At 37.5% G+C, this 17,703-nt stretch overlaps 3 protein-coding genes across 5 annotated transcripts; 2 read left to right on the top strand and 1 right to left on the bottom strand.

The window, feature by feature from the left end:
• The first annotated feature begins 7,309 nt into the window (after positions 1–7,309).
• On the top strand, positions 7,310–10,193 carry LOC116114875 (cyclic nucleotide-gated ion channel 18-like). The gene is made up of 6 exons (XM_031401012.1): positions 7,310–7,837; positions 7,961–8,167; positions 8,293–8,612; positions 8,795–8,906; positions 9,091–9,327; positions 9,441–10,193. Exons 1-6 carry the CDS (start codon positions 7,310–7,312, stop codon positions 10,191–10,193), a joined length of 2,157 nt encoding a protein of 718 aa, XP_031256872.1.
• A 364-nt stretch (positions 10,194–10,557) lies between these two features.
• LOC116114892 (probable LRR receptor-like serine/threonine-protein kinase MEE39) lies at positions 10,558–13,119 on the bottom strand. Its single transcript, XM_031401026.1, has 8 exons — positions 12,380–13,119; positions 12,240–12,284; positions 12,043–12,147; positions 11,839–11,955; positions 11,530–11,748; positions 11,333–11,448; positions 10,955–11,215; positions 10,558–10,869 (listed from the first exon to the last, which is right to left on the bottom strand). Exons 1-8 carry the CDS (start codon positions 13,053–13,055, stop codon positions 10,630–10,632), a joined length of 1,779 nt encoding a protein of 592 aa, XP_031256886.1. The 5' UTR covers positions 13,056–13,119; the 3' UTR covers positions 10,558–10,629.
• A 1,011-nt stretch (positions 13,120–14,130) lies between these two features.
• On the top strand, positions 14,131–16,526 carry LOC116114882 (protein DELETION OF SUV3 SUPPRESSOR 1(I)-like). 3 transcript variants are annotated; one of them, XM_031401018.1, is made up of 3 exons: positions 14,131–14,246; positions 14,357–14,465; positions 16,229–16,526. In XM_031401018.1, exons 2-3 carry the CDS (start codon positions 14,375–14,377, stop codon positions 16,357–16,359), a joined length of 222 nt encoding a protein of 73 aa, XP_031256878.1. In that variant the 5' UTR covers positions 14,131–14,246; positions 14,357–14,374; the 3' UTR covers positions 16,360–16,526. The 3 variants fall into 3 exon arrangements, with proteins under 3 accessions (XP_031256878.1, XP_031256879.1, XP_031256880.1); XM_031401019.1 differs by having other exon boundaries at positions 14,161–14,221; XM_031401020.1 differs by having other exon boundaries at positions 14,161–14,246; positions 14,367–14,465.
• Positions 16,527–17,703: the final 1,177 nt, after the last annotated feature.

Here is a 17,703-nt window from a genome sequence, read left to right as displayed (position 1 = left end):
ATTTTTTATTTTATTTTTTAAACCAAATTAAGTTTGGACTGGCGTCCATTCATTACGGACGCTCGTCCGAACTTAATGGATGAGCGTCTCGTATTTGCGGGTACCCGTCCAAAATGAAGGGACGGCAGTCCACAACTTATGAACGACCGTCCTTAATTTTTATAAAAAAATTTTATTCTATTTTACTGATGGACAGGCGTCCTTTAAATGGGGATGCCCGTCCGTAGTAAATGGACCCCCGTCCATATAATATGGACGGGAGTCTATGTAAGTGAACGGCCGTCCATATTTCATGGACGACCGTTCACTAGAAAAATATTTCGCGTCTGAATTGCTGGTGTGAGTCAGGGGGACATGTAGGCCGATACACATTTTCGATGCAAAAACCTCGATGTCCATAGCTTTATTGGATTAGCAAAATAGCAAGTTCCCACCCTTGGTTTCATAAATTCTAGATTTTCACCTTTAAATTAACATTTAATTGTTCAATATAACGATTAAAAGGTAAATTGTAAATCCTAGATCTCATTCACCCTCTCTCAACTCACCACCATTGCCAGCGCCGTCACCAGCCCTTTTCCGACGAATCTAGCCTAATTCCAGCACCATTGAACCGCTTTAATGCCACTATCATCTTCCTATTAACCTCCAGTTCAACTCCACCCCCCCACCCCAAACACTCACCTATCGTCGACCACCACCCTTAAACAACGAAACCCTAACTAGCAACGACCAACAAATTGTAGCCAGGCACACGGTCGACGCTCGGGTGCTTGCGCATTGGTGTTGGGCGAGCAGGTTGGGCGTGTGTGCAAGCACAAGTAGGGGTAGTTCATTGGGATCTTTCTTTGAACAGTTGGTATGCCAACTTTTGAAAATGCAGTAATGATGCAATTGGATACCTGGTGGCAAAAAAAAAAAAAAAAAAAAAAAAAAAAAAAAAAAAAACATGTTAAAACTTAAGAGACCAAACCGCAAAACCAAAAGCAAGAAAACCAACATTCAACAGCAGATAACCAACATATAAGCAGCAATAATCCACATATATGCACAATAAAAATGAAATGTAAAGGGGACAAAGATTTATGTGGTTCGTAATCTTATGATTACCTACATCCATTCTCCAGGGCAATAAGCAGATTTTCACAATGAATAAGAGAATCTTACAGAGATACGCTCACCCTTTACACAGTGCACACCCCCCTCTTAAACCCAGATCTCAACACCTCTCATACACCACACACCAAATAACCAAGCATTAGAATAGATTTATAGAAGAGGAAAACAGAAAAACAATCCAGCTAAGACCTACCACTACCGTTGATTCCATCAACGCTCTTCGAAACTCCAGCGGATCCAACATTTCGTAACACAACTTTCTCTCTCTGTAACCAAGAGAGAAACTCGAGAGAATGAAAATGAGCAAAACCTAATTTAATTAGGTTTAATGAAAACTAGTTTGACAGAACTGCCCCTTACTTTAGCAAAAATAACTTTGACTGCCCATTAAACTTTGACTTCCACATGCGCATAAATCAATTGCCACCTCACAACAAATCTCCACCTTGGCACTTGATCATTGCCCTCACTTACTGCCCTGAATTTCCTTCTACTTTTCTTCAATGTGAAAGAGCTCTTAAAGAGCCTTAACTTGTCCAGACAACAGACTTGGTGAACATGTCTGCTGGGTTTTCACAACCAGGAACTTTCTCCACCTTGATGGCTTTATCTTCAATCAAATTCCTTATAAAATGTAGCCTGACATCAATGTGTTTTGATCTCTCATGAAGCACTTGATTTTTACATAGAAAATTGCACTTTGGCTGTCACTCTTGATTGGAACCTGCTGCTGATTCAAACCCATTTCTTCAAGCATTCCTTTGAGCCACATTGCTTCTTTAACAGCCTCTGTAATGGCAACGTTCCTGCTTCCGTAGTTGACAAAGTACAATTGCCTGCAGATTAGCTTTCCGAAACCATTATTCCAAAAGAAAACAGAAACCAGTCATGTATTTCTTATTGTCTACATTTCCTGCATAATCAGCATCCACATATCCTACAATGATATTTCCTGATTTTGCTCCCTACTTGATTTTGCTCCCTACTATAAACATTCCAGTAGTCATTGTACCCCTCACATACCTAAGCACCCATTTTACAGCTTCCCAATGATTCTTCCCAGATTACTCATAAACCTACCTTATAGAACTAACGGCAAAGGCAATTAGGTCTGGTACACACCATCAAATACATCAACTCCCTATTGCATTTGCATACGGAATGCAGTTCATTCCTTCCTTTCTTCTTCTGTTTCTGGGCATTGAACTGAACTGAGTTTAAGTGCTGTCGTAGGTTTTTGACAGGTTTGGAATTACTCATATTAAACTTTCTGATAACTTTTCCAGCATATTCCTTTTGTGACAAATCAATTTTCCAATTTTTCTATCCCTTTCAATATTCATTCCAGATTTTTTTAGCTTGCCCTAAGTCTTCATTTCAAATTGTCTACTCCTCTCTCCTTAAACCTACCAATTTCAGAAAGATCTTTACAAGCACAAGCATATCATCTACATACAAAGCCAATAAATGTAGCACCTCACTATCAAACACTTAAAATAAAAGCAACCATCAAAGCTACTTTGAATAAATCCAGCATTCACCATAAACCAGTCAAATTTTCTATACCACTGCCTAGTGACTGCTTTAATCCTACAGTGATTTTTTCAACAAACAAACCGGTTTGTAGACCCCTTTTCAAACAATTCAGGCTGCTCCATTGAATTCTTTCTTCTAAATCACCATTCAAGAAAGCAGTTTTGATGTCTATTGTTCCAATTCTAAATCAAACTGAGCACTAAGGCTAAAAGAATTCTGATAGTGGTATGTCTCACAACTGGTGAGAAAATTCATTATAATCAACTCCTCTTCAACCTGTGTGAACCTTTGGCTACCAACCTAGCTTTAAACCTAGGTGCTTCTACCCCTGGTATAACCCTCTTTCCTTTGAAAACCCATTTACGCTTAACCACCCTACTGCCTTCAGGTTTGTTAACAAGAATTCAGGTCTGATTTTGATTAAAGCCTCTATTCTTCCTGCATGGCAAGTTTTCCATCCTCTGGAATCTTTACTAATCATGGCTTCCTTAACAGTCCTGGCTCATCATCAATCTCTTTAGCAATTTGAAGAGCAAATGCTACCATGTCAGCATGTGAGTACCTCCTAGTGGGTCTATCCCTTCTTTCCCTGTCTCTAGCTAGTTGATAATTTTGCAGGTCATGTCCATCATCACTTATCACCATTTTCTCCTAAGCTAGATTCTTCCTCCTGGGTATGGGAATCTGAAACAGTGTCTGAAACAGATTGTTCAGACTTGAAAAATCTCCACCTATCCAGATTTAAGACCTCTGTCCATCTGCATTGTTACTCTCTTTGACCCAAATACCCAACTCATCTTCATTAAATCTGACATCTCTACTAATGATACATTTTTCCCTCCAATATCCCAACATTTATAACCTTTAATGCCCTCAGGATATCCTAAGAAAATGCAACTAATAGCCCTTGGTTGTAACTTATCAGTTTTTTCATGAACAAAAACAGTGCAGCCAAAACCCTAAGGTTACTATAGCTTGCAGGATGCCCAGACCATTTTTCCATGGGTGTTTTTAAACTAATAGATGAGGGTATTCTGTTAATTAGGTAAACAGCCGTGGGCAGCCTCTGCCCAAAACTTGGTGGGTAACTTAGAACAGGATAATAGGCTTCTAACCTTTTCTAGAATGGTCCTATTCATCCTTTCTGCAAAACCATTCTGCTGGGTGTGTGCCTTACAGTCCTATGTCCAGAATTCCACTTTCCCTACACGATTATCAAAATCTTCATTTATGAATTCTAAACCATTATTAGTTCTAACTTTCCTAATTTTCTTCCAGTTTGTGTTTTCAATAATGACTTTCCAATCTTGAATTTCTAAAAGCCTCTCCTTAGTTTTCAAGAAATAAACCCAACCCTCCTAGATAGTCATCTATTATGTTGATAAATATCTACAACCTCCCAAGGATGGATATTTAGTAGGTCCCCAAACATCTGAATGGATATAGTCAAATAGACTTAGAACAGTGGTTTCCCCCACTAAATCTGATTCTATTCTTCCCATAAATGCAGTGATCACAGAAAACCAGCTTCTCTATTTATCTCCTCCAGAACCTTTTGCTACCCAACTCAACTAAACCTTTTTCACTAATGTGCCATAATCTCCTATCCATAAAGTGGTCTTATAGACTTCTAAGATAAGGATACTGCTGCTGTTCCAGTGATGGTTGAACCATTTAGAATATACAGCCCATTCCTCATCTCACCCTTCATTACAACTAAGGACCCTTTAGTTACTTTAAGAACTCCACCTTGAGCTTTATAACAATAGCCAATTAATCTAGACTTCCTAGAGAAACTAAGTTTCTTTTTAGCTCTGGTATGTATCTACATTAGTGAGCCATTTTGAGCTTCCATCATGCAAATTCAGCCTTACATCTCATATTCCTAAGACTCTACAAGCTGCATTATTTCCATCAACACCTTTCCAGACTCTAGTTTCTTAAAGTTTGACAGAAAACTCTTGTTTGGGTCATGTGGATGAACAGCCAGAATCAAGTATCCATTCACATCAGTTTCATTTTCAGAAACAACTAACACATCAGAACTCTCATAACCATCAGAAGCTATATCTACACTTCCACTAGCATCCTTTTCCCTTGACTTTTTCTTCCTATTGGACAGTCCCTCTTAAAATGACATTCCTTATGACAGTGAAACATTTCCTAGTGAACTTAGACTTAAACTTTGATCTACCCCTGAAATTCCCTTCTTGTGCCTTTCCTATCAGGTCTTCCTCTTACATAAAACCCCTCACCATCTAGTTTACCTTCCTTTTTAAATTCAGCATCCTTAGCATAATTGCTACCACTACTTCATCTAGTTTAAGGGTTTGCCTGCCATACTTAAGGTGTCCACAAAGTTAGAGAAAATTTTTGGAAGTGAGTTAATTAGGATTATGCTTGATCTTCATCCTCAACCTTAACACTAAGCCCTTCTAGTCCTGTACCAGTTTCAAAGTCATTCATATTGTCCCCTAATATTTTGTTTTCATCCATTTTAAAACTGAACAGCTTCTGTTTTAAAACTAACCTATTAGGAAGGACTTTGACAGGTATAAAGAGTCTAGTTTTTCCTAATTTCAACTGGTGATTCCATTTTCTTAACTTCCCTTAAGACCTTATCCCCTAAACCTAGAATTAAGGACTGTAGGCTTTATCTAATAGGTTTTTCTTCTCCTTCTCAGACAAGGAGTCTGGTAAACTATCCTCACCTTCTAAAGTATCAGCCAAACCATCCTTAATTAAGATAGCCCTTATTTTCATCTTCCACAATCCGTAATCATTATCCCCTGTGAATTTCTCCACCTCAAACTTAGACATTTTCCTGTTTCTACCCTTCACAGACTCCTAGAGTAAAAAAACCCCAATTTACCCAAGACTTAAACAAACCCTTACTTGCAGCGTGTTTAAAAAAAAGGAACCCAGATCTAAGCCAGATGCTTCAGATTCACAAAAGATCTCTTAACCTAAAAAAAAAACTAGGTGCTAGAATGATAACCTAACTCTAATACCACTTGTTAAAACTTAGAGAACCAAATCGCAAACCAAAAAGCAGAAAACCAACATTCAACAGCAGAATAAATCCAACATATAACAGCAATAAAATCCACATATATGCAGCAGATAAATGAAATGAAGGACAGAGATTTATAGTGGTTCGGTAATCTTATATTACCTACATCCCTCTCCAGGGTAATAAACAATTTCACTATGAGAATAAAAGAATCTTACAGAGATACGCTCACCCTTTACACAGTGCACACACCCCTCTGTAAACCCAGATCTCAACACCTCTCATACACCACACACCAAATAACCAATCATTAGAATAGATTTATACAGAAGAGGAAACAGAAAACAATCCGCTAAGACCTACCACTACCGTTGATTCCATCAACGCTCTTGGAAACTCCAGCGCATCAACATTTCGTAACAAACTTTTCTCTCTGTTAACCAAGAGAGAAAACTCGAGAGAAATGAAAAATGGGCAAAACCTAATTTGAATTAGGTTTATGAAAACTAGTTTTGACAGAACTGCCCCTTAGCTTAGCAAAAATGACTTTGACTGCCCAATTAAACTTTGACTTCCACATGGCTAAATCAATTGCCACCTCACAACAAAACCCACACACACACACACACACAAATCAGGACAACGCAACACACACTAATCAGCTCGATTAAGACTAATTTTATAAATTGCAAAACCAATTCATCATTCAACAGAAAACCCTAAGGATTTGGAGGTGGCGAATGGTGGCTAATGGAGGTTGAGAATGAAAGGGGTTTTAAAGGGTAAGCCGGTGGTGTGATTGGCAGTGACAAGAGGAATTTCTAGTGATATAATCGACTGAAATAGCTAAAGGCATGCCAATCGGACCAGTGGGAGGACGATGAAGCACAATGAGAGCTAAACAAGTGTGTGGTGGGAAGGGTTTTGTAGAGAAGCCAAGAGGAGGAAGATGGTGATGAAAAAGGGGGTCACCGAGCCAAAAATGGCAAATTTGGCTTTGGCTGACAATCGTGAAAATGGGAGGGTAAAGAATAGAAGATGAGATGACAGTTTGGTAATAACACTTTTTGCATCTCCATATTCACTAATAATGTTAATTTAAAGTCGATAATCTGGAATATATGAAACGAAAATTGTCATTTCACTAACCCTTAGGTGGGAATATGTCTTTTGCTCTTTGGAAATTAGTGTTGATAAAAAAGATTAAAAATGATTATTACATATCTAACCCATTCTAACATTCGGCTTTTGAAGGTGATTATGTAGTATTAAATTATACAATAATTTGCTTTTCAAAATTTCTGTTGTTTACGACAATTTCTCTCCATTTGTGGTGGCTGCCCGCCAGCTAGATGAAACGAATTTGAGTGAAATTTTTACATTCTCATTTTGTCCTTCCCCTTCCGATTTTTAAGGTTTCTCTTCGGTTTCCCGCGAAATTCTCTTTTCTTTCTTAACTAACTTCATTTCCGTCCGCACTGTGTCTCTCTTTCTTTCCATACTCAGAATTCACAACGCTGTTTTGTCATCTCTTTCATTTCCGAAGGCAGAAAATCTCGTCTAGATAAGTTTGTTTCACCGTATCTCCTTGCAGCGGAATCCGATAACCTCGGGAATCCGCCGCCATGGAAGAAGAAGATGATGGATAAGAAAAAAAGCAGCCTTCCATTACTCCCCTCTTCCACCTCCATCACCTCCTCTTCCTTCCTTTTCCGCCCCTTCCACCACAAAAACCTTCCTTCTTCTAAAAATATATCAACTCTCACCACCACCAATCCTGCGGCCGTCCCCACTGTTAAATTCCTCTATTGGCACTGCAAAATACTCGACCCTGACTCGGATTTTGTCTCACGCTGGAATTACGTCTTCCTTGCCTCATGTATCATCGCTCTCTTCATTGACCCGCTGTACTTTTATCTACCCACGGCTAGGCGTGATGGCTGTTTAGAAAGAGACACTGACTCGGGTTTTTATATAACCTTCTTTCGCTCTGTTGCTGATCTTTTTTATACGCTTCATATTTTTATGAAGTTTAGGACCGCTTTTGTGTCACCCAGTTCCAGAGTTTTTGGGAGGGGAGAGTTGGTTATGGATCCCTATGAGATTTCTATGAGGTATTTCAGGTCTGATTTTATTATTGATCTTGCCGCTGCGCTTCCTTTGCCTCAGGTTCGGTCTTTCTTTCTTATATCCAGCATTTTCTTGATTTCTAGGCAACATTTTGATTTGAGTTGAGAAATTTTTTATCTGTAAGTGTTGAAGCTGAGGCTTTTGTAAATTTGTGGTTTGCAGCTTGTGATCTGGTATGTAATTCCCGCGATAAAAACCAAATCTAATGACAACTCCACTCTGGCTCTCATTGTTCTAGCGCAATATATTCCCAGACTATTTGTTATCTTCCCTTTAAACCAAAGAATTATCAAAACTACAGGAGTTGTTGCTAAGACTGCTTGGTCTGGAGCTGCCTACAATCTCCTTCTTTTCTTGCTTGCCAGTCATGTAAGAATCAGGTCACCCCTCTGCTTTTTTTTCTTTCATCTATCAGGTCGTCCGACTAGAGAATTAATTATACATATATATACTCTCCTTCTAGTTTCAAAAACTGAATTTGACTGTTGGTGCAGGTAGTTGGAGCAACGTGGTACCTATTGTCCATAGGGCGGCAATTCGAATGCTGGAGAGAAGAGTGTGAGACAGAGAACGAGAAAAGAGTTCTATGCAATCTCGATTTTCTGGATTGCAGTTATTCGAAGTCACCTGAACGGCTGAACTGGGTGCTTGTCACCAATGTTATAAAAAAATGCAATGCAGATCATGAGGGTGATGATGCTGAAAACTTTAAGTTTGGAATATTTGGAGATGCTTTCACCGATTCTGTTGCTTCCGAACCATCAATCATTAGGAGGATATTATATTGTCTTTGGTGGGGTTTAAGAAGTTTAAGGTAGGACAAATCTCTTTTGTCTATTTAACTAATTACATCATATAATCACCACTTTCATATGACTTCTAATATCACATTTAAGCGAATATGTATTTTTAAGTTGAGTTTAATTATGTGTTAATTTGCCCGTGTAATTCAATAGAGAGTTCATGCTTATAAAATCCTTTAGTTTTTCTTTGCAGTTCTTATGCGCAAGAATTCGATACAAGCGTATATATTGGCGAGAATATATTTGCCATTCTTATCTGTATATCTGGTTCATTTTTTTCAGCACTGTTGATTGGCAATATGCAGGTATCGTCCACTACCATTTTTTCAGCAAATCAACAAGTTTTCAGTGGTTAAACAGGAGGATTTTTTTTTACTAATTAACACTTGATAAAACTATCATGCCAAGTAGTTATCTCAGGCATTGCAATATGTAGTTGTATGTATGATGTATTGAGAAAGCTTTGTTGTTTCTTTTTCCTTCTTGAAGAAATATTTGCAATCTATGACTGTAAGATTTGAAGAATGGAGAGTTAAGCGAAGAGATACGGAGGAGTGGATGAAGCACCGTCAATTGCCTGAAGATTTGCGAGAACGTGTTCGCCAATTTGTTCAGTACAAATGGCAAGCTACAAGAGGAGTCAACGAAGAATCTATACTGCGTTCATTGCCTCTGGACCTCCGTCGAGAAATTCAGCGCCACTTATGCATTGCTCTTGTTCGCCGTGTAAGTCTTTCTTCTTCATTAGGACTAAAACATGTAATGAACCATTTTGAATTCTTTTGATTTTCATACAATATATTTTTAGCTACCAAAATTCTTATTCTTTCATTGCTCAGGTTCCATTTTTTGCCCAAATGGATGACCAGCTTCTTGATGCAATATGCCAGCGTCTCATCTCATCTTTGAGTATTCAAGATACATACATTGTTCGAGAGGGTGATCCAGTCAATGAGATGCTTTTTATAATAAGAGGAAAACTGGAGAGCTCTACAACTAATGGAGGAAGGTCTGGCTTCTTCAACTCCATCACTCTTAGACCTGGTGATTTCTGTGGTGAAGAGCTGCTAACATGGGCCTTAATGCCCTCCTCTACACTCAACTTTCCTTCTTCAACTCGGACGGTGAGAGCCCTTTGTGAAGTTGAAGCTTTCGCCCTTCAAGCTGAAGACCTCAAATTTGTTGCACATCAGTTCAAGAAGCTCCACAGCAAGAGGCTCCAGCATGCCTTTAGATACTACTCTCACCAATGGAGAACATGGGCTGCATGCTTCATACAATCTGCTTGGAGAAGGTTTAGGAAGAGGAAGATGACAAAGGAATTGATTCGACGAGAGGGTAGCTTCTACTACAAGCAAATTCCTGACCAAGATAGCTATTACATGGAGGAAGTAGCCGATGGAAATCATGAGTATGTTCATGGAAGTACTGGTGGGAATGCCGCAGCTCAAAGTGCAAGCAATGTCCGGAATGCAGCAACTCAGCAGAAAGGTTCAGTTCCAGGGGTCGATGCTGCTTCTAGTAGCTTAAAGATGCCCAAGATGTTTAAGCCAGATGAGCCTGATTTCTCTGTAGACCAAGGGGATGTTTAGTTAGTACAAGATCTATGAAAAGTGAAAGAATAGATAGAGATTTTATTTAATGGCATTTCTGTATCTGTTACTCGTAATTTAGAGTTAATTAATAATGACATTTTAACTTTATAACCTCAAAACTGTCTGAAAGGTTAACTTATTAATTGATTAAATTTTTTGCAGTGAAACAACAGATATAGGATTAATCCTGCGCACAAATCTTGGAAGAGGAAGGGATCCAATGTAATTTGTGACAGGATTTGTCGATATGAATTCATATTTAACAAATAAAAAGAGAGAAATAAGTTTCTTTAATGTTTTTGTTACAAAAGGAAAGAAACTATAACCAATTCCATCATAAATGGAGAAAATTATTGTTCCATTTTGCATTCTGTTATGAGAATTATTACTACAATGAATAAGGCACTAAATCTGAGACTTTAAAACTTGTCTCTCACGGAGTGTAAAATTGGTCAGTTGAAGTTTCAGGAGTAGAAACTTTAGCTGTTGTTGTTATGTCCAGGGCCTTCTCTAATGTTAAAACAACTTGCTCCATGGATGGTCGTTGTTGTTTAAGAGCTGTGCATGACAGAGCCAATCGAAGCGTGACATCGAAAGCTTCTGCTGAGTACTCCCCATTAAGTTTAGGATCAGCAAATTCTATTATACTGCCACCTCTTGTCAGGACTTTTGCCTGGAAATTAAGAAGAACCAGTTACAGTAGAAAAAATAGATCCGAAAATACGAAATTGAGTGAGGCATGCCTCATGGTTTCTTACCACTTTATTTAAAGGCATTGGTCTCTTCAAGTTCATATTAATGACTTTCTTCCCTGAGAGAATCTGCAAAAGTACTATTCCAAATCTGTAAACATCGCCTGATGAATTCACTTGGCAGTTGCTTTGGTACTCAGGATCAACATAACCAAAAGTTCCTCTTACTTCAGAGCTCACTTGGGATTTTCCCAGGTCAATGACCTTAGACAAGCCAAAGTCTGAAAGCTTGGCTTCAAAATTTGGACCAAGGAGAATGTTTGTTGGCTGCAAGAGGGACCGAAATTCAGTTGATTCATTTAGAATTTTTACACTCATCAAGGATATGTAATATCATTACCAATGAACAGTGCAGAAAATTGATTTTGATTAGAGATAATTAACCTTGATATCGCGATGAACAATGCAGCCTTCTGAATAAGTGTGGAGAAACCAAAGACCTCGAGCACTATCAATCGCAATCTCAAGCCTTTGGATCCAGGATAGTATCTTATCCTTCCCTGTTATGAATCACTTTCATCAGCCTATACACATATAAAATGTGTATATATAAGAAATTTATAATCAAGATAGAGGAATACCAAAAAGCCATTTGGAGAGACTGCCATTGGGACATAGTTCATAAATGAGAAAACCCTCATCTACAGTTAAGCAATAGCCAAGCAAAGCGACAAGATTCGGGTGTCTAACATGAGATAAGCTTGCAACTTCTCTGACAAAAGTCTCCACATTTCCATCATTGATAATATGCTTAATAGCAACATGCCGGTTAGTTAACAACACGCCTTTATAAACCTTTCCTGATGCAAGAACAAAATAACAGATCAAACCATCTGGAAGAAACCTGGGAAACTTAAATTTTGATTGGATATATATCCATTTATACTAACCAGCAGTTCCTTCACCAATGAGATTTATGTCATTTAGATTCTGTGTAGCAGAATACACCTCCTTGATTGGAAATTTTGGACAACCAGGATCCTTCAGTTGAACGTCCTTGAATGAGGCTAAATGAAAACAACAGAATCAGTATGTTTTTGTACTTATGAATTATAGTAATGCCTTCTATAGTTGCTAAAAAAGGCTATGCATACCAGGTCTTTTGGATGTTGGCTTTGATTTGTAGAATCTTTTGAAGAAAATGAATGCGGCGGTAACAATTATGGCGGCAAAGATCCCTCCGATCACAATCCAAATACCTGTTTTCATGTAAATTCTTGATGTTAAAGAGAATGGAGAACACACCATCAAAGTTTATAGTTTCTATTTTTGAAAATAGATAATGAATCACCTGTGTCAAGTTTCTTCTTCCTTTTACTCTCTGATGCTTGATTCTCTGCAGAACAAAGTGAGAATCTAGAATTGATCCTTACTGGAAAAATATTTTAATGAAATCCATGAGTTATGAGTGAGGTCTATAAAGATACTTACGGGAGAAGCTATCTTGCTCAGCAAGGCATTTGTAAAGATTTTGGACATGATTCTTATCTTCAATTCTACTACTTGTTAATGATAACATCACTGCAAACCTGCAGGTATCAGCTTCATTCTCCAACAACACGGGATCTGAGGATGTCGAATGTACTCCTCTTATCGCTCCCCAACTTCTCACACAGGAGCTACATGTTTGATTCCACTCTTCACCATAACTTGGAAAGTTACAATGTTCACTGAAACTTTTCAGTTCATTTCCCAGATGGTGAATAACATCACCAACAGAATAGTCAGAACAGCCACCAGCACCACTTGTTAGCTTCTCAATCCCACAACTGAAAACATCTGCTTCAAATGCCTTCATTGAAGTCAGACAACTATTCTGCTCACTGGAATTCAAGAATATCTGTCCGGTTTGATTCGCGCGCAGCCCCAATGCATTGAGGTATCTCTGGAATGATGAACCACAGCAGTTTTTCTGCAGAAATCCACCCCAATCTCCCCCTTCACAAACTGTATTATCTGAATCCGAAGGCTCAAAATGAAGGCTGCAGTCTATTGTAAAACTTTGAGAAACTGCAGATTTCTCGACAGCGATGATCATGATGAAGATACACATAACAAAGAGCAGATTAGGTCTCTTAGGCATAGTTGTATCGAGAGAATACAACATGATTTCCCCCTTAGAGCCTAGTTTTATTCAAACAAATCCAGATACGCAGAAGGGATTGGCTTTACTCTTCTGATCCATTTAACTTCATGAGATTGACCCAGAAGAGATAAAGAGGGTTGTTGCACTATCAAGCTAGTTTTAGACACATACAGACAGGCTCCTGAGAAAATTATGAAACGAAATTGTTTGTATTATAAGGTTGGATCGTTTGTTCCAAACTCAATGGGAACAGGGAAGTAAATGATTGGAGGATTTTGTTTATTATGATTGCAAATCACACTTCCTCATTCTCTTGCATCACTTAATTATATTATAAAATCTGATTAACAAAAGCGTTTTGCCGGCCTAAGCAGCTTCATTTTTATTAACATATGATTCACCTTTTTCACTGTTGATTTATTCTATGCTTATGAGTCAGTGAAGATAAATTAGTCTGAAGAATGACAGTTAAATGATAGTAACTTGTGCTTAATAAGAATATATTAGCAATGAATTATGATGAATGACAACTACAATCAGGGTCATAAATTCTGTTTCAATACACAATTTAGCTATACTTTTATCAGTTTGTATATGTAATATTATTTTCTGATAAATTTAACTATCGTTTGTGATGAATTATGCTTGAAATAATATGATTACAATTCATAACTGGTGCTACTGAAGAAGAATCGAAGTAGATGTTGAAGGCATCTTCATTGTAAAGAGGCTTAAATTATTCTCTATTTTTGGCTGTTCTTCGTCTTGTATGTGCCTGCCATTGTCATTACTCGAGTAAAGCAGATTTGAAGATGCAGTTGAACAATGTAAATATAGAAATGTCAGGCCACGTGGTGTCTTCTCATTGCAACACGTGAAGAACCAACATTTGGCGATGATTTCACAACTACAATTGTTTGTTCTTCTAGGTTATGTGGTAAGTTAAGTGATAACGACACGTATAACTTGATTATGTTATTATGAAAGAAAAACCAAAGAAAATTATAAATGGGCCGGTGGATCTGGACTAACATTACCACGGCCCAACTTAGTTTTTGCCAGGCTGAACGGGCCACTAGGGCCATGCCAGCTCCGAAGAAGTCACTATAAATTAGAACTGAGTCATCGAATCTCGGTTGTTCTGAAGAACAAGAAACCGCTCTGATTCTCTGTGAATTTGCAATTCTGTGAGTCTGTGTCTCTTCCGTTTTGGTAATTTTGAAATTTCCTCTTTCAATTTTGGTAATTTTCAGTTGAATTGTTTTTTTTTATTTTGTTTAATGAAATAATTAAAGGAGAAGCTAATTTATTGTTTATTTTAGGGTTTTTTAGCTTGAACAATGGAAAAGGAAACCAATGTAGCAACTGAAGATCTGAAAATTGATTTGTTCGAAGACGATGACGAGTTCGAAGAATTTGAGATCAATGAAGGTGTGTTTTTTAATCTCTAAAAATTACTGTTTGCCCGTTATTTGCTTTAAGTATATCTTCATTACCATTTTGTCAAGTATCAGATGTAATTTGCCTGTAATTTTTACCTATTTGCTAATTTAATCTGCTTGAGTTGCTGTTGTTAATAAGAAATATACTTGAACATATTTATGTTATTTATCCTGTTTAGTTGTATAGGAAAAGAAATTGAAAATTCCTCAAAATTTTTATTATCTAATGTTTAAGTGCCTTTTTGTGACCCTTTTAAAAATTATAAAAGGCCCAATGGCTAGTTTCAAAACATGCTGAAGAGGTTATAGCGTTGATACGTGATTATTTTGAATTTCTGTTAGGAAATTATCATAGTTCTTGGATGGAATGCTTTCTCAAAAGGGATTTATTAGTTCTGCATTTAGATTTTAGTGTGTGGGGAATTTCTTGGGAAAGTTCCTTGAGCCTAGGTGGTTGATCCTGTAACCCGATAAAGATTTAGATTTTAATGGAGCCTAGCCAGAGGAAGTCCATATATTGAGTTACTGGCAACATTTGTTTCTTTTTTTTTTTTCTCTCTGGGGGAGGGTGGGGATTAATAGGATGATTTTGTTGTGGAGAGGATTGTAGTAATAGTTGTATCTTAGTATTGCTTATTACTTGACGTAATGAAATGATAATGTAAAACCTATACTGTCTGCTGTTTGTGGGTGTCCTTTAGTAGTGTTGCCTTTTTTTTTTTTATTTTTTTTTTAATTTTAATTTTTAATTTTAATTTTTAATTTACGTGGAAAACACAATATCATTCCTTGGGATGTGTTTGGTGGTGTATCTTATGTTATTTGGATGTTGTGTGTTGCTTATGTAGACTTCAAACAAGTTTTGCTTTTTTAGCTAAAATTCTTCTCCAAAACCTTGACAATTCAAGAACTCGCCTCTGCCTCATTTTTCTTTGAACTAGAGCATCTCCATAGATCTATTGGATGCTTCTTTTCTTCTTTGTGATACTGCTTGTAATGTTTAGCTGCAAGAGATTAGCCTTTGTTAAAGAGGAGGGACTTGCTCACACCCCATTAAAGTGTTGAGTATGAGCTGTTTTTGAATTACTTGAAAATTAAATGAGTTCAAACTTAATCTAGTATCTGAATGAGAAACTAGAGTACTGTGTTTTTCCATTGTAATGTGAACCCTAGAAGACTGAGGGAACTTGTTGATACTCAAGAAGTAGCACAAGGGACAGTTAGAAGGATGCAACTGCCAGTTCCTCTAGTTGACCTTTCTGTTTTGCAATTTTATAAGATCTCCATAGGGTTTGAACGGTTGTAGTATCCTTGTATGAAGAAGGATTTGATGTGGGTGAACAAATTGTTTGGCGAAATAAGATGCAAGTTTCTTTTAGTATAGCCTTTTCACCGGTAGGATTTAACAAGAGGATATGGGTTTACTATGTGATATTACAAGGATGATAAAATATTGTTGCATAAATTGGGTGCTTGTAATGTTCGCTGACAGTTTATCACTTCCACTTAATGTCCCACTCAAAGTTCCTGAGTCCTGACAACGTATGAATGTAATCATACTTCAATTTTGAATGCCTTCTCATTTTTATTTTTCTTAATCCAGTTTGCATATATCCTTTTATTTTAGTTAATATATTTCTATAATTTGTTATTTTTTTAAAAAAGCCTCTTATTTTAGTGTGTGATTTATACTGTAGTGTTAGTGTCATCCTTTTACTTTTAACTTATTACGACATGATTTATTGACCGCAGAGTGGGATGACAAGGAAGAAGGAAAAGATACAAGTCAGCAATGGGAAGATGATTGGGATGATGATGATGTAAATGATGACTTTTCCCACCAGCTGAGAAGAGAATTGGAGAACAACACTGAGAAGAGCTAAGCTCTGCTTCCTTGTTTACTGTAGTAGACAAGCTGCGGATTGTATTAGTTCCTTAATATTTGGTGGTGGAATATCAGATTACTTTTATATAGAATCACAATATGTTGAAATGAGAATTTACTCCTTGAAGTTTTAGCATCCTTTGCTTTTGATTTAAAGGAGTTATATATTTTTGCGTGTATTTGTTGCATGTTTAGTGGGGTTTTCATATGAAGAGATAATATTATCTTTTACTAAAAATAAATTCAATTTTTTTTTTTTTTTTTTTAACATAATAGCTGTCCGTTTGTTTTAATATTTCACATCCTATTCTCAAAATAACTATGGCTATGTATGGCTTGTTATTTTTATTCATATTTTGGACCGATTCTTCAGATAACGTTTGTTTTATTATTTACATAACTCTGTCATGATAATTCAATCCTGACAACTATCCTGATAAATTTTTTTTTGACCGTTATAGTTTGCTTTTTCACTTTTCTTCACTGCTTCACCATTTCACTTTCTCATTCTCAGTATACTACCAGTTTCGTGCTTCACTTCTCAGTTTGCATTACTGTTTTCAGTGCTTCACTTTCTCAGTATCTATCACCACCATTTCAGTTTCTGATAATCCATTACCAGGTTCAGTGCTTCACTTCCCAGTTTGCATTACCACCATTTCACTTTCTAGTATCCAGTGGCAGCTTCAGTGCTTCACTTCTCACCGTGAACCTACAAGTCCCTCTGTCACAAACCCACATCCTAACCCAACGTGAACCTACTGTCAACCCACCACCGTGAACTCGCAAATGCCTCTGTCACAAACCCATCGCAAACCCACTTCAGATCCCCAACCGTGAACCTGGAAATAGATCTGTCACAAACAAAACCACCGTGACAGATCTGTCACACACAAACCCACCATAACCCGATTTGTCACAAACAAACCCACCGTGATAGACCTGTCACACACAAACCCACCGTGACCCGATCTATCCAAAACGAACCCACCGTGACCTGATCCTTTGCAACCCAACCACCGTAACCCGATCTATCCACAACGAATTCACCGTGACCCGATCCTTCGCAACCCAACCACCGTGACCCGATCTATCCACAATGAACCCATCGTGACCCGATCCTTCGCAAACCCACACCTCCATCTAGATCAAACCCACCTCAGATGCTGTTTTACGTTTTTTATTAGTTTGACAGGAATTGATTATGAATGGGTTTTTGTTTGATTTGTGTAGAAGGGGATGATGTTTTGCGTTAATGGTGTGAATGGGTTTTTATTTGATCTGTGTAGAAGAGGATGCTCTTTTGCGTTAATGGTGTAAATGGGTTTTTGTTTGATCTGTG

Source organism: Pistacia vera, unplaced genomic scaffold, assembly GCF_008641045.1.
Source record: "Pistacia vera cultivar Batoury unplaced genomic scaffold, PisVer_v2 Contig724, whole genome shotgun sequence".
In the NCBI taxonomy this organism is placed as follows: domain Eukaryota; kingdom Viridiplantae; phylum Streptophyta; class Magnoliopsida; order Sapindales; family Anacardiaceae; genus Pistacia; species Pistacia vera.
This window is presented reverse-complemented; position numbering and strand designations above follow the sequence as displayed.